Source organism: Sorex araneus, chromosome 5 (genome assembly GCF_027595985.1).
Source record: "Sorex araneus isolate mSorAra2 chromosome 5, mSorAra2.pri, whole genome shotgun sequence".
Lineage (NCBI taxonomy): Eukaryota > Metazoa > Chordata > Mammalia > Eulipotyphla > Soricidae > Sorex > Sorex araneus.
In genome coordinates, this window is record NC_073306.1 from 73514775 (window position 1) to 73533872 (window position 19098).

At 38.1% G+C, this 19098-nt stretch overlaps 1 protein-coding gene across 5 annotated transcripts in view; it reads right to left on the reverse strand.

Moving 5' to 3' along the window:
• The window catches only part of SYDE2 (synapse defective Rho GTPase homolog 2), a 55052-nt gene that overhangs the window by 19166 nt on the left and 16788 nt on the right, over window positions 1–19098 (reverse strand). For all 5 annotated transcript variants that reach the window (XR_008630340.1, XM_004603631.3, XM_055140601.1 and 2 more), the window contains exons 3-4: window positions 12888–13990; window positions 7610–7736 (exon numbers count right to left, since the gene is read on the reverse strand). Coding sequence is in view for 4 of the 5 variants with exons in the window: in XM_004603631.3 (XP_004603688.3) it covers window positions 7610–7736; window positions 12888–13990 (1230 nt within the window). In the remaining variant the exon portion in view is untranslated. The remainder of the gene's footprint in view (window positions 1–7609; window positions 7737–12887; window positions 13991–19098) is intronic.

The following is a 19098-nucleotide window of genomic DNA, read 5'->3' on the forward strand; positions in this document are numbered from 1 at the left end:
AGCTCAGAAGTATTAACAGGAAAACAGAAATATTCAACATCAAGGAAAGTAAAACAAAGTATGGCATCCAATAAAGAATTAGCAGGCAAAAGCCTATCATATGTAAGACTCTAAATTCAATTCCTAGCATCACAAAAAAAGGGGAAAAAAGCACATATTTAAGGAATCAGACCTATCATGAGAAGAAAAATCAACAAACTGACCCAGAAACTATGCAACTGATATCATTAGTATACAGAACATTAAAAGTTATTATGTAGTGTTTCAGGGGCCAGAGTGATAGTATAGCATGTAGGGTGTTTGCCTTGCATGTGGCCAGTCCAGGTTCGATCCCCAGCATTCAATGTGGTTCTCTGAGCACTGTCAGGAGTAATTCCTGAACATAGAACCAGGAGTAACCCCTGAGCATCACCAGATGGGCCCCCCCCCAAAAAAAGAGAAATTATTATGTAGTGTTTCAGATGTTCAAGAAGCTAGAAGAAAATCTGACTAGGGCTGGAGAGACAGTACATAAGGTACTTGCCTTGCACGTGCCAATCAGTGTTCAATTCCCAGCACCACACATAGTTCTCAGAAGTAAGCCCTGAGAACTACTGGTTGTAACCCCTGAACAAGCAAACAAAAACAGAAAAAGTGACTATGTCAAAAGAGACATAGAAAGTAAAAATAATGCTGGGTGAAGTTAGGAGAGGGACCCACACAAAGTGATCTCTCATCTGAGGGATATAAAGAAATAAAGAAAGGTTACAACAAATGCCCCAAGGCAACAGAAACTGAGAACTGGTTTTCAGTAGGAAGCTTGGGTGGTGGCAGAATCAGAATAGAGCACACTAGGGTGATAGTAATGGTGGAGGAAAGTGGACCAGTTATTAGAAGATCAGTTATTTGAAGACACAGCTCTAGAAACAGTGATAAAAACAAGAGTATCAGTGAGCTGTAGAGCAAACTGGAGTGACATCATATTTGAAGTCTTTAAAGGAAAAGAGGGAATGAGGAAGGGGTCAAACCACAATTATAATCAGAAAACGTGACATTACTATTTCAACAAACAAAAAGAAAACAAAGACAGATAACTAGAAAAACATCATCAATCAATTGACTGTACTGAGAACAGTATACCACATCCAACGACGTTGGAATACATTCTTTTCAGGGACTCAAACGGAACATTTACCACAAGAGATTGTGTGTTAGACTTAATTTACTTAAGTTCAAATAAATATAAAAACAATTAAAAGTAATATGAAACAAATTCTATGATTTCAAACAAAATTAAATTAGAAATGACTAATACAAAGATATTGAGGCAATCCTAAATACTTTGATACAAGCTAACATTTTTTTTAATAATTCTAGGTTAAAGAAGAAAAGGCATTTTGGAAAGTATTTTAAACTTATTAAAAATAAAAACTCAAGGCTCAAGAGATATTATCTCAGGCAAAGTACCTGCTTTGCATGCAGCCGACCTGAGTTTGTTCCCAAAACCACGTAATGGTCCTCTGAGCATACCAAGACTGATCCCTAAGCACAGTCATGAATAAGCCCTAACACAACTGAGTATGGTCCAAAACATACACACACACAGTGGCACATGCACACGCACACACACAAACACACATTCATGCACACAGAAACCACACAAATAAATAAATAAATAAAAACCCTCATTCTATCAAAATTTATGGGATGTACTTTAGACAAAGTTTGGGGGAAAATGTTGCATTAAATTAGTAAAGCAGGGATATTTTGAATGAATGATCTCATTTCAAAAGTGGGACATATAATACTCAAAATAGAAGAAAGGAAAAATATAACCATCAATTGAAATTAATAAAATGAATAATACGAAAAACAACGGAGAAAAAAACAAAATTGCAATCTGTTTCTTTGAAAAGAAAAAAATTGATGAAAAATAAGTTGACAAAAATCATTACACTAGGTTATCCATCACCCCTTCACCCCCCTCAAAAAAAAAAAAAGCTAGAATAGGGGTCAATCAATGACTAAAATCAGGAATGAGGTAGATATTACTACCAACTTTATAGAAATAGAGGGCTATAAGTGAAAACTATAAACTAAGTCAATAAATTAGAATACTCAGATAAAAGCATGAATTCACAGAACAGAAATTACAAAAGATGACTCATAAAGAAGTACAAAATCTGAACAGATACCACAAATAACTGAATTCATATATTTAGTTTTCTCACAAAAAAGAATCCCAGTCCAGAAGTCTTTACTAAATATTCCCAAATATTGGAATCAAATACTGAATTCTTCACACTCTTCTCAAAAACATTCTACATTTCATTCTATAACAGTACAACCCTGATACTAAAATATAAAAAATTATCTCATGAAAAGAAAACTAAGACAAATGCTCTTTAAGAATACAGACAAAAAAGGGGGAGGGGAGGCTGGAACGATAGCATAGTAGGTAGGGCGTTTGCCTTGCACGCGGCCGACCTGAGTTCGATTCCCAGCATCCAATATGGTCCCCCGAGCACCGCCAGAAGTAATTTCTGAGTGCAGAGCCAGGAGTAACCCCTGTGCATCAAAGGGTGTAACCCCCCGCCAAAAAAAAACAAAAAAAAAAAAATACAGATAAAATTCTTGAACAAAACACTGGCACTAAAGACAGAAGCATATATTTTTGTTTTTTTTTATTGAAGTGCAGGTATCAAACCAGATCCCGTGCAAGATGTACACTTTACCACTGAGTTAGCCTGAGCCTGAAACATACTTTTAAAATAAGTATACACATGGGGAGGGATGAAAAAGAGAGAGTGAAAGAGAGGGAGAAAGGGAGAAAAGGTGGGAGAGAAGAGAGAAGACTTTGGATGATGATAAAAACCAACTTATCTTAGGTCATAACTAGAGTAGAACTGGTATAAAGTTCACTGGAGACAAGATTACTGTGCATCTGTGATCTTGATACACAAATGCTTGGTCATTTGTACAATAATACTACTGACATATTATTAGGACTTTGACAATATAGCCATAGGTAACACAGTGAAGTCTTCACTGAATAATTGGGATGGCTCAAGTGTAACGCACCTGATATTAATTAGGAAAGGCAGAGGAAGAATAAGTCTGTGCCAAATGTCTCAAGATAACTGTTCTTTAAAGAGCCTGGATATTCTACCCAACAGTGAGGGGGAATATTCTACTCAACAGAAAAATAGCACTAGGGAAACAAGGAAATGTTGATCAAACTTCTTCCTTGACATACATAAATAAATGTTATATATATAAAAGTCCATTGCTACAAAAATACGTACGTATCATGTACGTATTCATGATATATGTACATTGATGAGGATGATAGTGCATTTTGTAGACACGCAATCATTGTCTACTCCTATTCTTGAACTTATATCATGTGATCTTGACTTACGTTGTTAGTTTTGCAGTCTAAATCTAACCACATTAAAGAGCTATATTTAGTGTAATGAGGACAACTGCACTACAATTAGAAAATGGAAATGCAATTTCTATAGCAGTCAAACAAAGGCACTACTAACCCTCCAGGGTACAATTTTTTAAAATTCTGTATTTGTTCCTCAACAAGGCAAGACTTGTTATTCCAGAAAAAACTCTCTATGCTCTGGTAGTTTGAGACTTTCCCTATAATATAATTATATTAAATTAAAACCTAAAAGATTTCCAGAAAAGATAACTTTATAACTTAGGAAAACATTTATTTTAAATACCATTATGCTTTCTAAACAACCATTAACATAAGTAGAATTTTCAACTAATCCAAACTCAAGATTACTTACCATAACCTGAGGGCAAATAAAGGAGAATAATTATTAACAAATATCAAGCACTAAAAGCATGCTCAATGTGCATTATGTTCAAAGAAGTAAAACTTATAGCTCTATTTCTATCATCTGAGCTCACAGGTAAAAGAATCAAAAGATTTTATAGAATGGCAGAAATTTTACAACTCATACCACATTGTGATATAACACTGTTGTAACTGCTCACTGATTTTAAAATTAGTTGCATGTCCTCATTCCAAGAATGTAATGACAGACAGACAGGAATATCTTAAGCCATACTGCCTTCTTGACATCTTTCAAACATTTAGGACACAAAAAAACCTTAAGACAGCAACTTAGGTAATAATGTTTAATGCCACAGAAGTTATCAAAAGGAAATCTGGAATAAACCTATGATGTAAAATTTTGTTTAATGCAACACAGTAACTCCTTTACCATATATTTGAATAACATACAGGAAATTACAGGTAAATAAAGAACTGGTTCCTTTTTTTAAATTTTAATTATTTATATTTTGCTTTTTGGGTCACACCCTGCGATGCTCAGGGATTCCTCCTGGCTCTGCATTCTGGAATTACTCCTGGTGGTGCTTGGGGCACCATATGGATTGAGCCTGGGTTGTGCCCTCTCCACTGGACTATCTCTCTGGCCCACTAAAGAACTGGTTCTGGCTGCATCTCTTAAACTGCTTTGTAAAAGATAGTATAAAACTATATAATATGCCTCTAAGCTTGCTTATATTATATAAGCCAACTATAGAAGAAAATTCTCATTCCCCAGACGATTCATATGTATCATCACATAAAAAGCAAACAAACAAAACAAGTATTCTAATCACTAAAATTACATCTCAGAGGTTGGTTTGTTTTACTCTATTTTGCTCTCAGTTACAAAATTATCTCTATTTCTCAGAACTCTGGTGTCAGGTCTTCCAAGGGGCACTCCACAGAGACTTTCTTTTCTTTTTTTGCTTTTGTTTTTGCTCTTGGGGCCCAGCTAGCTGTACTCAGCACTTACTTCTCTGTGCTGAGGGATCTCTTCTGGGGGTGCTCAAGGAATGACAAGCAGTACAGGTCATCAAAGTGGGGTTAGCCACGTGCAAGGCATATATACCTTTATCCCTGTACAATCTCTCCAGACCAAGTCTATTTTTTTTTCTGACAACCCTCATTCAAGAAGTTGTCAAGCTAATGACAAGCTAACTACTAGCTCCTATCACTATCATTCTCAGTGCCTTACTCATCACTGCTAGGTTACTCTTATTATTCATAGGTTGATTACCAATGCTTCCCCTACTAGAATGCATACTTCACAAGGACTGAGATAGTGTATGTCTAGTTTTCTTGCCTCTGGAGCTTGAGAGAATGTCTGTCATATAATGTGTATTTAATAGTTGTAAGTAATGCCCTTGTTTGCTAATTCCCCCAAATCAACACTGCCATTCTCCCTTGAGTCTCCATGAGATCTTATATATAATTTATTGCAATTCCAATAATATTTTTCAGCCAAATCTTAAGTCATTTCATTGGCATTTTACCAAGAATAAAAATAGCTCTAGGCAGGGCTGTGGGGACGGTGGAGTGGAAAATAGCTCTAGGTTCTTTTGAAAACAACGTAATGAAATGGAATAGTTGGGGAAAAGGGCCAAATATTCTATATATAGCACTGCAGCACTGTTGTCCTGTTGTTTGATTTGCTCTCGAGCAGGTACCAGTAACGTCTCCATTGTGAGACTTGTTATTACTGTTTTTGGCATATCAAAAACACTACGGGTAATTTCCTGAGAGTTTCTATGTTAAAGTATCTCTTAAATAAATGAATAAAATGGTTCATTTGTTGATTTCAATAAAACACCATACGGCAAGAAAAATGTAGCGGATAGTAGAGAGAAAGAAACTACCAAAATATGTAGAAAAAAAACTACAAAAAATATATAGTTATAAACTAAAGCACCTATAGGTGAAAGGACAGGACACCTGAGTTTTGTTTCAAAAAGAATCAAGTGAGGATAATATGTATTTGATAGAGTTGCTCATGTATTGATTAGGGAAACCACATAATAGGTACTAGGATTTTCCAATTATTCTCCCTACTTTTATAAGTGCTCAGCAACTTTAATAATAAAAAGTAAAACAACAAAAAACATACATGGAATTTTTAAAAAAAAAAGCTCCTGGCCAAATTCAACGGCCCTTTTCATCCTAGATGAGTTCCATACAGAATAATACTACACCATGTATTTCCTGAATTCTGTTGTTACTTTTTTCCCAAATTTTTTGACTTCTTTCCTCTTAATTCTTTTAACTATTTCTTCCAACAGTCTCCAGACTTTGGTGATCACCAAAGTTCTTCTCTTTTTATACTTCAAGGACAATTGTAAGACATTAACTAAAACTACACGCCAGTGATGCTCAAATTACCATTTTCCACCCCTGCCACCTCCCACCCCCGTTCCTCAGATATACAGAAAGTGTATTTCCATACTATCCATTTGCTTTATTCACCACTTGTGTAAATTCTTTGAAAGGCTCAATTTTACTCCACCCTGTTCTTTCAACTTTGTTTGATATATCCACTTTGATCCACCTACTATAACCTCAAGTGCAATTTAAGTTTGAAAAGATAGAAAATTCATATCTTTTTTTTCTACATTTCCTCAAAAAAAAAAAAAAAAGGAGTAGCTCTCCTCTCAACTTTATTCCTTGAAGGTGGGACAGGAAGGAAAGCCTTACAAGCAGGGGTCAAGGGGCACTTCCAGCAAAACTTGGTCAACTGGTCAAGTGATTCAGTGCTAGGATCTAAGGATGCAGATTTATTCAAGCAAATCCGATTATGCCACATCACTAGGGCAACCCAGTTATCCTTGGGTGAGGAGGAGGAAGACCTCCGGGGCCACAGTCAGCAGTGTCAGGGATCAAACTTGGGTCTAGTGAATGCTCATTCCTGAGCAATCTCTGGATCTCCTCTCGGCTTTCTTAGTTTTTCTAATGGTACCAAATCAACAGGGTATCAAAGTCATGTTTGTTCTGGCCCTCTCTTTCGAGTCTATTCTATTTTATTTCTGCTATTACAAGCTTCCCTTAGCTCTCATTATGTTTTAGTAGACTGCAGTCAAAATCTCCAATTTGGTTTTCCCTCCACTGGCCTCTTCCAATTTCAATCTATCATACATATTTGCCAGATGATATGCCTGAAGACTATAAAGATTCTACTCCCTAACTAAAAAATCTTGGATGGATTGCTTCTAACAAGTGAATAAATTTAAATTTTCTAGCCAGACAGCCAATGCTGTTAACTGTACCTAAGCTAGTCAAACTGAACTCGGATGTTTTACTTCTCTATGAAGAAAAGGTACCCTTTTTTCCTACTAGCTACTTAGTTATCACTTTTTTCATTTCTTAGGGTATTACCTGGCATTGCTCAGGGGCTATTCCTGTTTCTATGCTCAGGGATCACTCTTAGTGGTACTAAGAGGAACATATGTGAAGACAGAAATTGACCAGGTTTGGCTGGCCAACACAGCTGCATGCAAGGCCAAGTTCCTTCTGTACTATGGCTCTGGGCCTCTACAACTACTTTAACATAGATCTTACTTTCCCAAAAAATGTGTAGGATTTTTTAGGGCATGAACTATGTGCATGTTTTATTATCCCTCCACAGAAAATAACCCAGTCATGTTTCCAGAAAAAGAAAAAGAAAAAGAAAAATTTTAGAATAAAACCAAATTAAATTTAGGATGCAAAATAGTATTTAAATTCTCTTTCTTGCAAATGTGGTTTTTAAAAAAACTAGTACAAAAAATAACGTTCATTTATTACCTGTTATTACATTTATATCTGGGTACTGGTTTTCACACAGAACAACTGCCTTGCTATCCTTCTCAAAAGCCTCTCGAAGTTCTTTCTTGACTGCTGCTGAACCACATAATCGGTATAGGCCTACAACCTAGAAAAAAAAGGGGGGGGGTCACATTATGATAATTTGACACAAAGAAAATACGGTATGTATAAGTTATATGACTAAGACAAGCAAATATGTTCTGAGAGCATTTAATTTAAAGGACTTAGAATACAGTTTTTGAAATCTTTCCATACACTATTAAAATTAATTTAACAAAAACATTATATTCTTCCAATTAAATTCAAACAACAGTGTCATTTCAATAGTGCCAGCTAACTCATGCAATGACACTACCCCTTCTCTTTAGATTCTGGTTGATATGCTCAACCAGTATCTCTATGCCCCAGCATCATGCCCTTTCATGTATTTTATTCTACAGTTAAGTAATACAGCAATGGTCAAGCCAGGATTTTATTCTATCACTTCTTACATGGTGAATTCTAACAAATTATTTAGTATTCTTAACACTCATTTTCTTTACCTATAGGTCTATAGTTGGAATAAAGTTCTAGTATATTATTTCTGTGAAGTTATACTTTTAGAAAAAAATAAAAGATTCTCAGAAAGAAAATAAAGTCTAAGATTTTAAACTTAGCAAATTAATTGATTATAGGTTATAATTAAAATTTAATAATATGTCAAAGTAAAAATAAACCTATGTGGCTTGAGAGATAGCATAGCAGGTAAGGCACTTGCCTTCACAAGGCCAACACAAATTCAATCCTCAGCATTCTATATGGTCTGCAAATACTGCCAGGAGGTACTCCTGAGCATAAAGCCAGGAGTAATCCCTTAGTATTGCTGGGTGTGGCCCAAAAAACAAACAAGAAAGAAAAAAAACCTACAATTCAAAATGTATAAAAGATACACAGATGCCATCCATCTTCTCCAAAATTGCATTTAAAAATACCGCTTTTAAATACCACTTCTGGGAATATATACTGGAGATGCAAAAAAGTATAGTAGAAATGACATCTGCACTTGTATGTTCATTGCAGCACTGTTTACAATAGCCAGAATATGGAAAAAAAATGAATGCTCGAGAACAGATGACTGGTTAAAGAAATTTTGGTACATCTCTACAATGGAATACTAGGCAGCTGCTAAAAAAGATGAAGTCATGAAATTTGCATATAAGTGGATCAACATGTAGAGTATCATGCTTAGTGAAATCAGAAAGAGAGGGAAAGACATAGAAGAACTGCACTCATTTGTGGAATATAAAGTAACAGAATTGAAAACTAACAGCCAAGGATAGTAGAGATAAGGATCAGGAGGATTGCTCCATGTTTTGGAAGCTGACCTCACATGCTGGGGGAAAAGGCAGCTCAGATAGAAAGGAACCACCAAGTAAGGGATGCTTGGAGGGCCCACTCAGGATGGTAGATGTGTGCTGAAAGTAGACTATAGACCAAACATGATGGCAATACCTGCATTGAAAACCACAACACCCTAAAGGAGAGAGAGAGAGAGTAAAAGGGAATGTGCCTGCAACAAAGGCAGACAGGGGGGAAAGGGAAACGGGGGGGAGGGGGGGAACCTCACGGTGAGTCATTAAAAAATTTAATTTAAAAAAAAATACCACTTTTAGGGTCTGGAGAAATAGTATGGAGGTTAACATGCTTCCTAGCATGCATCTGACCCTGAGTACCACTGGGTATGACCCAAGCCATCACCACCTGGAATTTTTTTCTTTTAGAACACAAACAGCTCTACATATTCTAAAGTATTAAGAAGTTCATTTTAACTGCACTGAGAGGAAATTGGGCCACTAAGACACGACAGGGATTAAGGCCCTTTTCTTTGCCTGGTTTGATTCCCAGCACAACATATGGCCCCTTAAGAACTGTCAGAAGTGATTCCTGAGCCAAGAATCAGGATCAGGCCTTGCGTACAGCTGGGTGTGGCCCCAAATTAAGTAAAATAAATTCACTGAAAGAAAATTAATGTAGTGCCTGTAAAAAGAAAAGATGAAAGGAGCCAGAGATACAGTATAGGGGTTTAGGCATATCTTGCATGCAGACCGACTCTGGTTTGATTGCTAGAATCACCTGCTATTCCAAGTATCACAAGGAAGAGGCCACCTGGGGGATCACCCTTCCCCCACCCACAAAAAGATCACAAGTAACCACGCAATTAATTTAAGTTTTAGTCTGGGGGGGTCACGTCTGGTGGTACTCAGGGGTTATTCATGGCTCAGTACTCAGGGCAGGTAAGGTCCACTTCTATCTGCGCTGGGAGGACCATGTGATGTCAAGATTAAATCAGGCCTCCTAATGCAAAATATGCATTCCAGCCCATCAAAGACCATTTGTGAAGCTAAGGCACCTTGAACTAAAGAGTTAGGATAGAGAAATTATTTCAAGGCCAAAATAAAATAGAAAGTCCCCGGGAATCTGAATAAATGAATCACTTTTAAAAAGCTGTAATAAAGGGGCTGGAGCAATAGCACAGCGGGTAGGGTGTTTGCCTTGCACGCAGCCGACCCGGGTTCGATTCCCAGCATCCCATATGGTCCCCTGAGCACTGCCAGGGGTAATTCCTGAGTGCAGAGCCAGGAGTAACCCCTGTGCATCGCCAGGTGTTACCCAAAAAGAAAAAAAAAAAGCTGTAATAAACCTGGAGAAGAAACACACAATGAAATCTCCAGGATGACTTTTCACAGTAACCTCTTCTGAGTCATTAAATAACAGAAGACAGGGGTGGGTTACAATACAGGAAAGTGTGGATAATGACTATGGGAAAATATTATCCAAAATATTTGAGGTGATAAACTAAGATATATTAATTGGAAGATGATAAACAACCTACAACTATTTCTAAGAGGAAGTACTACTACTTTTAGAAGGCTCCATTGGTTTTGAGAAGCCAAAGGATGTACTAGGAAAAAAATTAAATGTCTTACTTTGGGGCTGGAGTGATAGTACAAAGGGTGGGGCACTTGCTTTGCACATGGCCAACCAAAGTTCAATACTCGGCATTCGATATGTTTCCCTGAGGCCATCAGGAGTGAATCCTGAACGTAGAGCCCAAGTAATTCCTGAACACAGTCGAGTGTGGTGAAAAACAAACAAAAATCCTACTCTTAGCCATATTCATTGTGCATTTGTATTGAGAATAGCTTATATCATCTCAATAAAAATGTGACAGAACTACAGGCGATCCAGAAAATGAAATAAAAAGATTAAACTAGAATAAAGGGAAATACTACCAAGTTAGAACTAATTGACTTGATTAGATCCCTTCTGGTATAGGCACACAAAATTCCATAAGAATGCATTCCCCTTTGGGGCTGGAGTGATAGCACAGCGGGTAGGGCGTTTGCCTTGCACGCGGCCGACCTGGGTTCGATCCCCAGCATCCCATATGGTCCCCTGAGCACCGCCAGGAGTGATTCCTGAGTGCAGAGCCAGGAGTAACCCCTGTGCATCGCCAGGTGTGACCCAAAAAGCAAAAAAAAAAAAAAAAAAAAAAAAGAATGCATTCCCCTGAAGTTGAATTGAGGAATTTAGAAAAAAAATAAATAATACTTAAATACTTATATTATGTGATAAATTAGTGGAACATATAATCCCAAAATATCAAAATTATAAATATATTTTTTTTCAAAAGTTAATAAATGACCAAGCATAAGTTGGAAGGAAAAGATTTTAGTATTATAGCCTTAGCCTCAGAGGCTGACTTCCAAAAACAAATCTTGAAGTACATGGCTTGATGCCTTTCAATGAAAGATAGAATTTGTGCTGGATGAACCATAAATAGTATTTCTACAGTAATTTTTCCCACTGAAAGCAGGAGATGGATGATGGTGGCCTTCAAAACCTGGAAGATTCAAAGGCCCATGCTATTAGTTTTTTTATGACTACTAAAACCTGCTTCTAATGGCGAAAAAATAAGTAAAATAATACAAAAAGAATAAAACTGAAATAGTATGCTAGTTTGTAATATGCAGGCACACACACAAAAAGCCCTTCCTTTGGCTATGCCGGCAGTGGTGAGGGAGAAGCAAAAGAGACAAAACAAAGGGCTTTAAAAGTACAGTTCTGGGGGCCAGGTAGGGTGTTTGCCCTGCATGTGGCAAACATGGGTTAGGTTCTGGCTCCCATATGTTCCTGCGAGCCCTGCCAGGAATAACCCCTGAGAGCAAAGCCAAGAGTAAGCTTTGAACATCACGGGGTGTGGCCTAAAAACAAAAAAAAAAAAGAAGAAGAAAATGTACAGTACTAGGGATAGTAGAGAGATAGTACAGAGGTTAATTGAGGCACTGGCCTTGCATGCAACTAACCCTAGCTGGATCCCTGGCACCATATCTGACACTCTAGCACCTCTAGGAATGACCCATGAGCACAGACCCTGTAATAGTTCCTAAACATCATCAGCTATGGGACAAACCTCCCCCCACATATGAAAAAAAATGAAAAGATAACTAATTTTAAAAGAGCCCCACAGATATTAAGTGACTTGCTCAACATCATATAACTAATAATGGAGGATAAACCAAAGTCCATGTTTCTTGCATCTCAATATGAGACTCCACTAACTTAGGCTTTCCCTAATTCCAAGTTAAGTTCCAGACTAGTTATTTTAAACTCCTTTCTATTATGAAAAAAAATTATACTTTCAGATTTGATGATATCCTCAATGTTTCCAATCAGAATAAATGTTTTAATAGGCTATTTTTGTTCTTATGTAAAAGAGTTATTATTATAGGATCTCTCTTTATCCTCTATGTGACCTAATCACAAAAGTTAAAGAGACAGATACAAATATGTTTCCCAAAGAGTAGGACTAAGGAAGAGAGGTGGGGACTAAGGGTAGAGAGCTCAATTCAAGAATCAAATCATTCTGTAAGATTCATGCTAGGACTTCCTACAGTCAGAAACTTATACTACTCTTTGACTTTATTTGCTCTGGATTTTTCCGAGATATGTCATCGTAAAACAATTTGATCTTTAAATATAAATTGTGCAGCTCTATATCACAACATAAATTGAGGAACCATCTAGTATGTTCTCAATTACAATACTGATTAAGTAGAAGTATGAATTATATACCCCAAAGAGTAATGGGGAAAAAGTAAAAACAGAAAAGGTGTCTAAATTTTTTTTTACTTTACCCTAAGTTCTTTCTATCAAGACTTATTATTATACATAAATATAACTGATTTAGATAGACCAAAAGGCACTGAAATAATACCTGACAGCCTCTCTTTTCAATTTCCATAATACATTTCTGTATCAGGAGTGGCACCATCAATCCTATATTTTCTTTTTCTACAACTTTTCGAATGTCAACACCAAATACTACTGGCTCTCGATTCATATCTAGTCCATGAAGAGAATTTTCCCACTGTTCCAGAAGGGTCACTTTCACATAAATAAGGCCTCTAGGTTCGAGTTTGACAGCCAACTGATGAGTCTTGGTCACTCTGAACAAGGTGGGGAGAACGATAGTTCCATGACAACACACTCGGTTTTTCCTTGGAGTAGGTTCCCAGCTGAACACCACTAATTTCAAATGCTGTGCATTTTCGATTTCTATGTTGAATGTGTGATCCATGTCTAAAAATGTTGTCCGACATGTGAGCAAAGCTGTTCTTGCTTTGTTTACGGAATCTACCTGAATGGCACAAAATACATCTTTTGAATCTATCCGAGGAGGTTTTAAATCCTCTGCCCCATAGAAATGCACACTCATGAGCCCAGATATATACTGGGAACACTTAGGTTGATCAGAAAAACTGTAATGTCTAAAGGCATCGATGTCTATTTCATTTTTGCTACCACTATTTGAAATTATTTCTTTCCCTTTTCCAAATTTGTTTTCAGGTCCAGGCTTGCTAGATTTAGTTATGAGGTCAGGTGAATCTCCATCACTGAGGTAACCACCTTTGCAGGAATACTTAGAACTCATGGAGTTTTTCTTCTGATAGCTGTGCTGAGAAGACACACTAGTGTCCAGATGGTACCGACTTATAACATTCCTCTTGGCAGCTGTAGTAGTGTTCCCAGAAGGCAGAATAACCGTGTGATGGATTTCTTGACAACCACATTTAGACATGGATGGAGTATTATCTGAACTATTTACATAATTCAGAGTTCCTTTAACACTCAGTTTTCGGCTAAGTTCTGGTAGCCTTTTCATTTTCATGGAAAGTTTCCTCACAGTTCGTGGAGACTTTATTTTATCCGGGAAAGACCAACTAATCGAACTGCCTTTTTTCACAGGACTAGGGCTTGGAGAAGATGGTTCTGTAACACCCAATTCAATCTTATGTGTAGCAGCTAAGATCCCAGGACCTTAAAAAAAAAAAAAGATATTATAAGATAATTTTATTCCTAATTTACAAGCCATCAATTAAACACTTTTTTTATATGGATGGTAATTCTTCTGTTGTCACAAAATGTCCATGTAACCATTAAGTTACAACAACACCAATTTCAAGCAGAATAGCATAGCCCCCTCTACCTTTCCTTCAATTCTGAAGGTTAGAGAAAAAGCTGTATAGGTTCCTTTAAAATCTGTGGCACTGTAGTATACTTTAATTGAGTATGCTAGTTTATGACTATAAACAGAAAACATAGATAACAGAAACAAAGAAAGCTTCCTATTTCAATAGCTTAGCCTATTTTTTTTTAATTTTATTGAATCACCATGTAGAGGGTTACATAGTTCTCAGGATTATGTCAATTATACAATACTCAAACACCCTTCCCTTCACCAGTGCCCCTATTCCATCACCAACCACCCCAGTATACCTCGCGAGCCCCCCCCCCCGTCCCCACCCTTGTAATTGATAAGTTTCACTTCGTTTACGCTTTATCTTGGTTACATTCTATGTTTCAACACATAACTCGCTATTGTTGCTGGGGTTTCAAGCAAGTCCCATTGTTTGTTACATGACTTTTCTATTTTTCCCTCCCTCGTCCCACGCCACCGAGTTCACGCCTGTTTAGTATTCACCACGCTGCCTGACAAAGGAAAAAAAACCGGAAAAGATGGTTATTTCCTGTCATCAGCCGGCGTGGGGCTCTGGCTTAGTTGATAGTCTGGTAGAAAGTCTGCAGTTTCTGGAACCAAAAGCAGTGTGCTGGTATCCGCCCCGACTCGAGATTCCACCAGCGTCCCGCTGTTCCATGTACATAATACTTTATTCCCTTGTATCCCATTCCCATGCCACCAGGTCCGTGTCAACTTAATGGACATCATACTATGGTTAACGCCACGCCGCGTTTCTTCCCGAGAAAGAAGGATATTTCTTCTCAGCTGCCGTGGGGATATGGCTTAGTTCAATCTAGAGAGATGGCTACCATTTTGGTTGCCTTCAATATTTCAACAAAAAACTTACTATTCTTGTTAGGGTTTCCCACCAAAGTCCAACCCGTTAAAAGGGAACCATTTCATATTGCTGATGATTAGATGACATTAGGTCACGCAGCCACAGCAGCGGCTGTGCGGTTTTGGGTTTCTGTATAAAGTCCAGGGAAAATTCTGCCTGAAATTCTATCGCTACAATCTTTTACCCTTTTATGGTGCTCATAAGATGGGAAAACCTAGAGAAATACCGGGCCCCCGCACGGGCGGAAGTGGGAAAGCTCCCTTGTCCTCCTCAGTCATACTGGAGCGGCGGGCGCGGCGAGTGGGAAGCCCACGTGGCTGCACTCTCTTTTAAGTGTCCGAGGTGGGCGGAGACCGGTACTTCCCCGCCCTCGATCTCCCGCCAGCCGCGCCGCGCATTTGGGTGCGCGTCTCCATTTTGTGCTCAGAGAAGTGGGGTGGAGGCTGTGCTGTGCCCAGGAGAGGTTGAGGGAGAGAGAGAGAGATTAAGAAAAAGAGAAACGCCGGACCCCCGCACGAGGGGCCTGGTGGAAACGCTCAAATCACATACTGCCGGTTGTTAGCTTAGCCTATTAAAACATGTTTAACATCTTCCTCTTTTAATGTTTACTTAGAAATTTCACTCTAATATATTTTCACACAGCAGTGCCAGTTTTAAAAAGTTAAAAAAACAAGTAAGTTTATAATCTCAACAACTAAGAGTCCTTCCTTGTTCTGAAATTCTATCAGAATATATCAACAAAGATTATATACGAAGAACTCTAACTAAGATGAGCTGAATATTGACTATCATAAGTCCAAGTAAATTTTCAAAACTGCAAAATATTGGGGCTGGAGCTATAGCACAGTGGGTAGGGTGTTTGCCTTGCACGCGGCTGATCCCGGTTCGATTCCCAGCATCCCATATGGTCCCCTGAGCATCACCAGGAGTAATTCCTGAATGCGGACCCAGGAGTAAGCCCAATGCATCATCAGGTGTGACCCAAAAAAGAAAAAAAAAAAACCTGGAAAATATTTTCCTTATTGCCTTTAAGTTTCAATATAATAAAAGTACAGAGAAAAAAACAGCTTCTTATCAGTCAGTTTTCATAAGTAAATCATTGAAATGCTTTTAAGTTTTTTTCCACACAACACAAGCTTTTTACCTAACTGTAAAAATCATTCATATTGGGACTACGGAGATAGTACCTGTGGCACAGTGCTTGCTTTGCATGCAGCAAGCCCAGTCTCAATCCCCTGCACCACACCACCGGTCCCCTATCCCCACCACGGATGATCCTTGAGCACTGACTTGCCAAAATTTCTCTTCACAATAAAAAATGTTTTTAAATACAGAAAAGTACAAATAAAGTAAGTGACAGCTTAAGGCACATTACCAAGAGATTAACTATTACAGATATGTGGTAAAAATAATTTTAAGTAGTTTATTATCAAATTATCATTTAGTTATTATTAAAAATAATAACATCAGTCAAGATTTATTGAGCTTGACAAAGTATGAAAAATTAATTTAGTATGTATAGGCCTCATTTAATTCTCATAATAACCCCATGAGTTAAGATATCATTAGCACTCCGTTCTCTAGATAAGGAAGTTCATGCACAGACCTGTCTAATTTGTCTAAGATCACATACTGGTAGGTGGTGGAAATGGGCTTAAAATCTGAGCATGGACTTTCAGGGCCTCTAATCTTGAACACTGAACTTTCAGTCCACCTGTTCTAAACATTTTTCTGCCTATAAATTAAATTGATTTTTAAATAATTTTTTTCAACTATTACAAAGTTTAAGTATTTCAATCAACCTTCAATTTGCAGTTCATAGAAAATAAAACTAGTCATTTTTATTTTTAAATTTGAACTTGTTCCTAGAAAGTTCTCACACTGATGAAAAAAAACTGCAAAACATTTTCTAAAACTCTCATATTTGGAATCCTGGGACACCTGTCTTGTAATGTGAGATGTGGCACTCTCTCCAGAACCCTCTTACTACCCACATGACCAAGCATGTTCTCAGCGGCTCTGCTGCTTGGAATCCCTAATGTCACCACTGTGTGCATTCGCCTGTCCACAACAGTTAAAATGTGCAACCCCTAACAAGCACCACAACTTAAAAAAATGTGAGGGGTGGGGGACAGGTTGTAAGAAGTACCACAAAGTTTGTGTAACTCCTAATTGCTGCAGTAAAGCAACAAAGGGGAAAACTTTAAAAGAATGCTATCATTTTTTGTTTGCTTTTTGGGTCACACCCAGAGATGCTCAGGGGTTACTCCTGGCTTTGCACTCAGGAACCACTCCTGGCGGTGCTTGGGGGACCATATGGGATGCCGAAGATCGAACCCAGGTCGGCCGAGTGCAAGGCAAACGCCCTACCCACTGTGCTATCACTCTGGCCCCTAAAGAATGCTATCATTAATTTAATTTACATAAATTTCCACTGCTCCTTTACAGTTAAGAGCATAAAATGAAGAAAAGCCTTTCGATTAATGATGTTCATAAAATTGGTTCATCACAAGCAAAAAACGAAATTGAACCACTACTTCCCACAATACATAAAAGTTCATTCAAAATGTATAAAAGACCTCAGTGCTATACTTGAATCCATAAAATATATCAAGGAAAACAGAATTTGGGCATTGACATAGTATTGACTTCTGGGGTGTCATCAACGATTCTACTCCAAAAATAAGATTTTAAAAAAATAAGCAAATTGGCTAGACCGATAGTACAGCAGATAAGGGTGCTTGTCTTGTGCATGCCTGACCTGGATTCAATTCCTGACACCCATATGGTCCCTCAGCCCCCACCAGAAGTAAGCCATGAGCATCATCAGGTATGCCCTCAAAACAAAACAAGAAGCCAACAGGACTTCATCAATTTGGAAGGCATGCGCACTTCAAAAAAAACTTTGGCTACGGGGATGAAGGGCGCAGTGTCCGCCATATTAAGACAACCACAGATGGGATTTACGACAAAAACTGCAGCAAAAGGACACGAGGGTGCTCTTGAGAAGGTGGGAGGCACCGGCCCCTCCCACCACCGAGATGTGATCCCGGGGGCCGCACACGTGTGCAGCCTCTCCGCAGCTGCACAAGCGTGAATCCAGACCCAGCAAAACCTCTTTCGGCATGGGCAACTCCTCGCAGAATGTCTCCAACCTGAGAACTCAGCCTCGGCCCCGTGCCCGCCCAGGAGGGGAAAGGTATTTCTCTCTCTCGCCTCTTTCTCTCCGGGGATGAAGGGCGCAGTGTCCGCCATATTATGACGACCACAGATTGGATTTTCAAGCCTGCAATGATCCAATATCTGGAAGAAATCTCCCTGGACTTAGTTGTTAAAGTATAGAAATTCAAAACCGTGCGGGCGCGCGACCTCATTTGTCTTCACAGTAGGTCTGAATCTAGTGGGGGTACTCCTAACAACAATAGTGAGGTTTGTGTTGAAATATTGAATTTAACCAAAGTAAACAGAAAGTGAAATGAAACTTATCAGTTACAAGGCGGGAGTGGGGGGGCAGGATGGGAGGTGTACTGTGTGTGTGGTTTTTTCTTTTGATGGTGGTATATGGGCACTGGTGAAGGGATGGTTGTTTCAGCATTGTATAACTGAGACCTAAGCCTGAAAGCATTGTAATCTTCCACATCGTGATTTAATAAAATAAAATTTTTATTTAAAAAAAAAAAAACCTTTGGCTAAAATTAAAGGCCCTCTTACTGAGAATATATTTATATCCTATACTTCTAAAAAGGAGGCTAATATCTAAAATATATAAAGCACCCACACAACTTAACAAAAACAACAGCAAAAGCAAAACAACCTCTCAAACAATGAAAAGATCTGAAAGAATACTTCCTCAAAGACAAACAGATGGCCAATGAAAAAGTAAAAAAGAAACCCTCATTCACTGTTGTTGGGAATTTAAACTGGTTTAACCTCTATGGGAAATAGTATGGAGACTTCTTTAAAAAGAAGAAAAATAGAATTACTGTAATTCCACTCCTTGACACATATCCCGAGCATACAAAACATTAATTTTAAAAGACATATGAACACCTATTACATATAATGGTC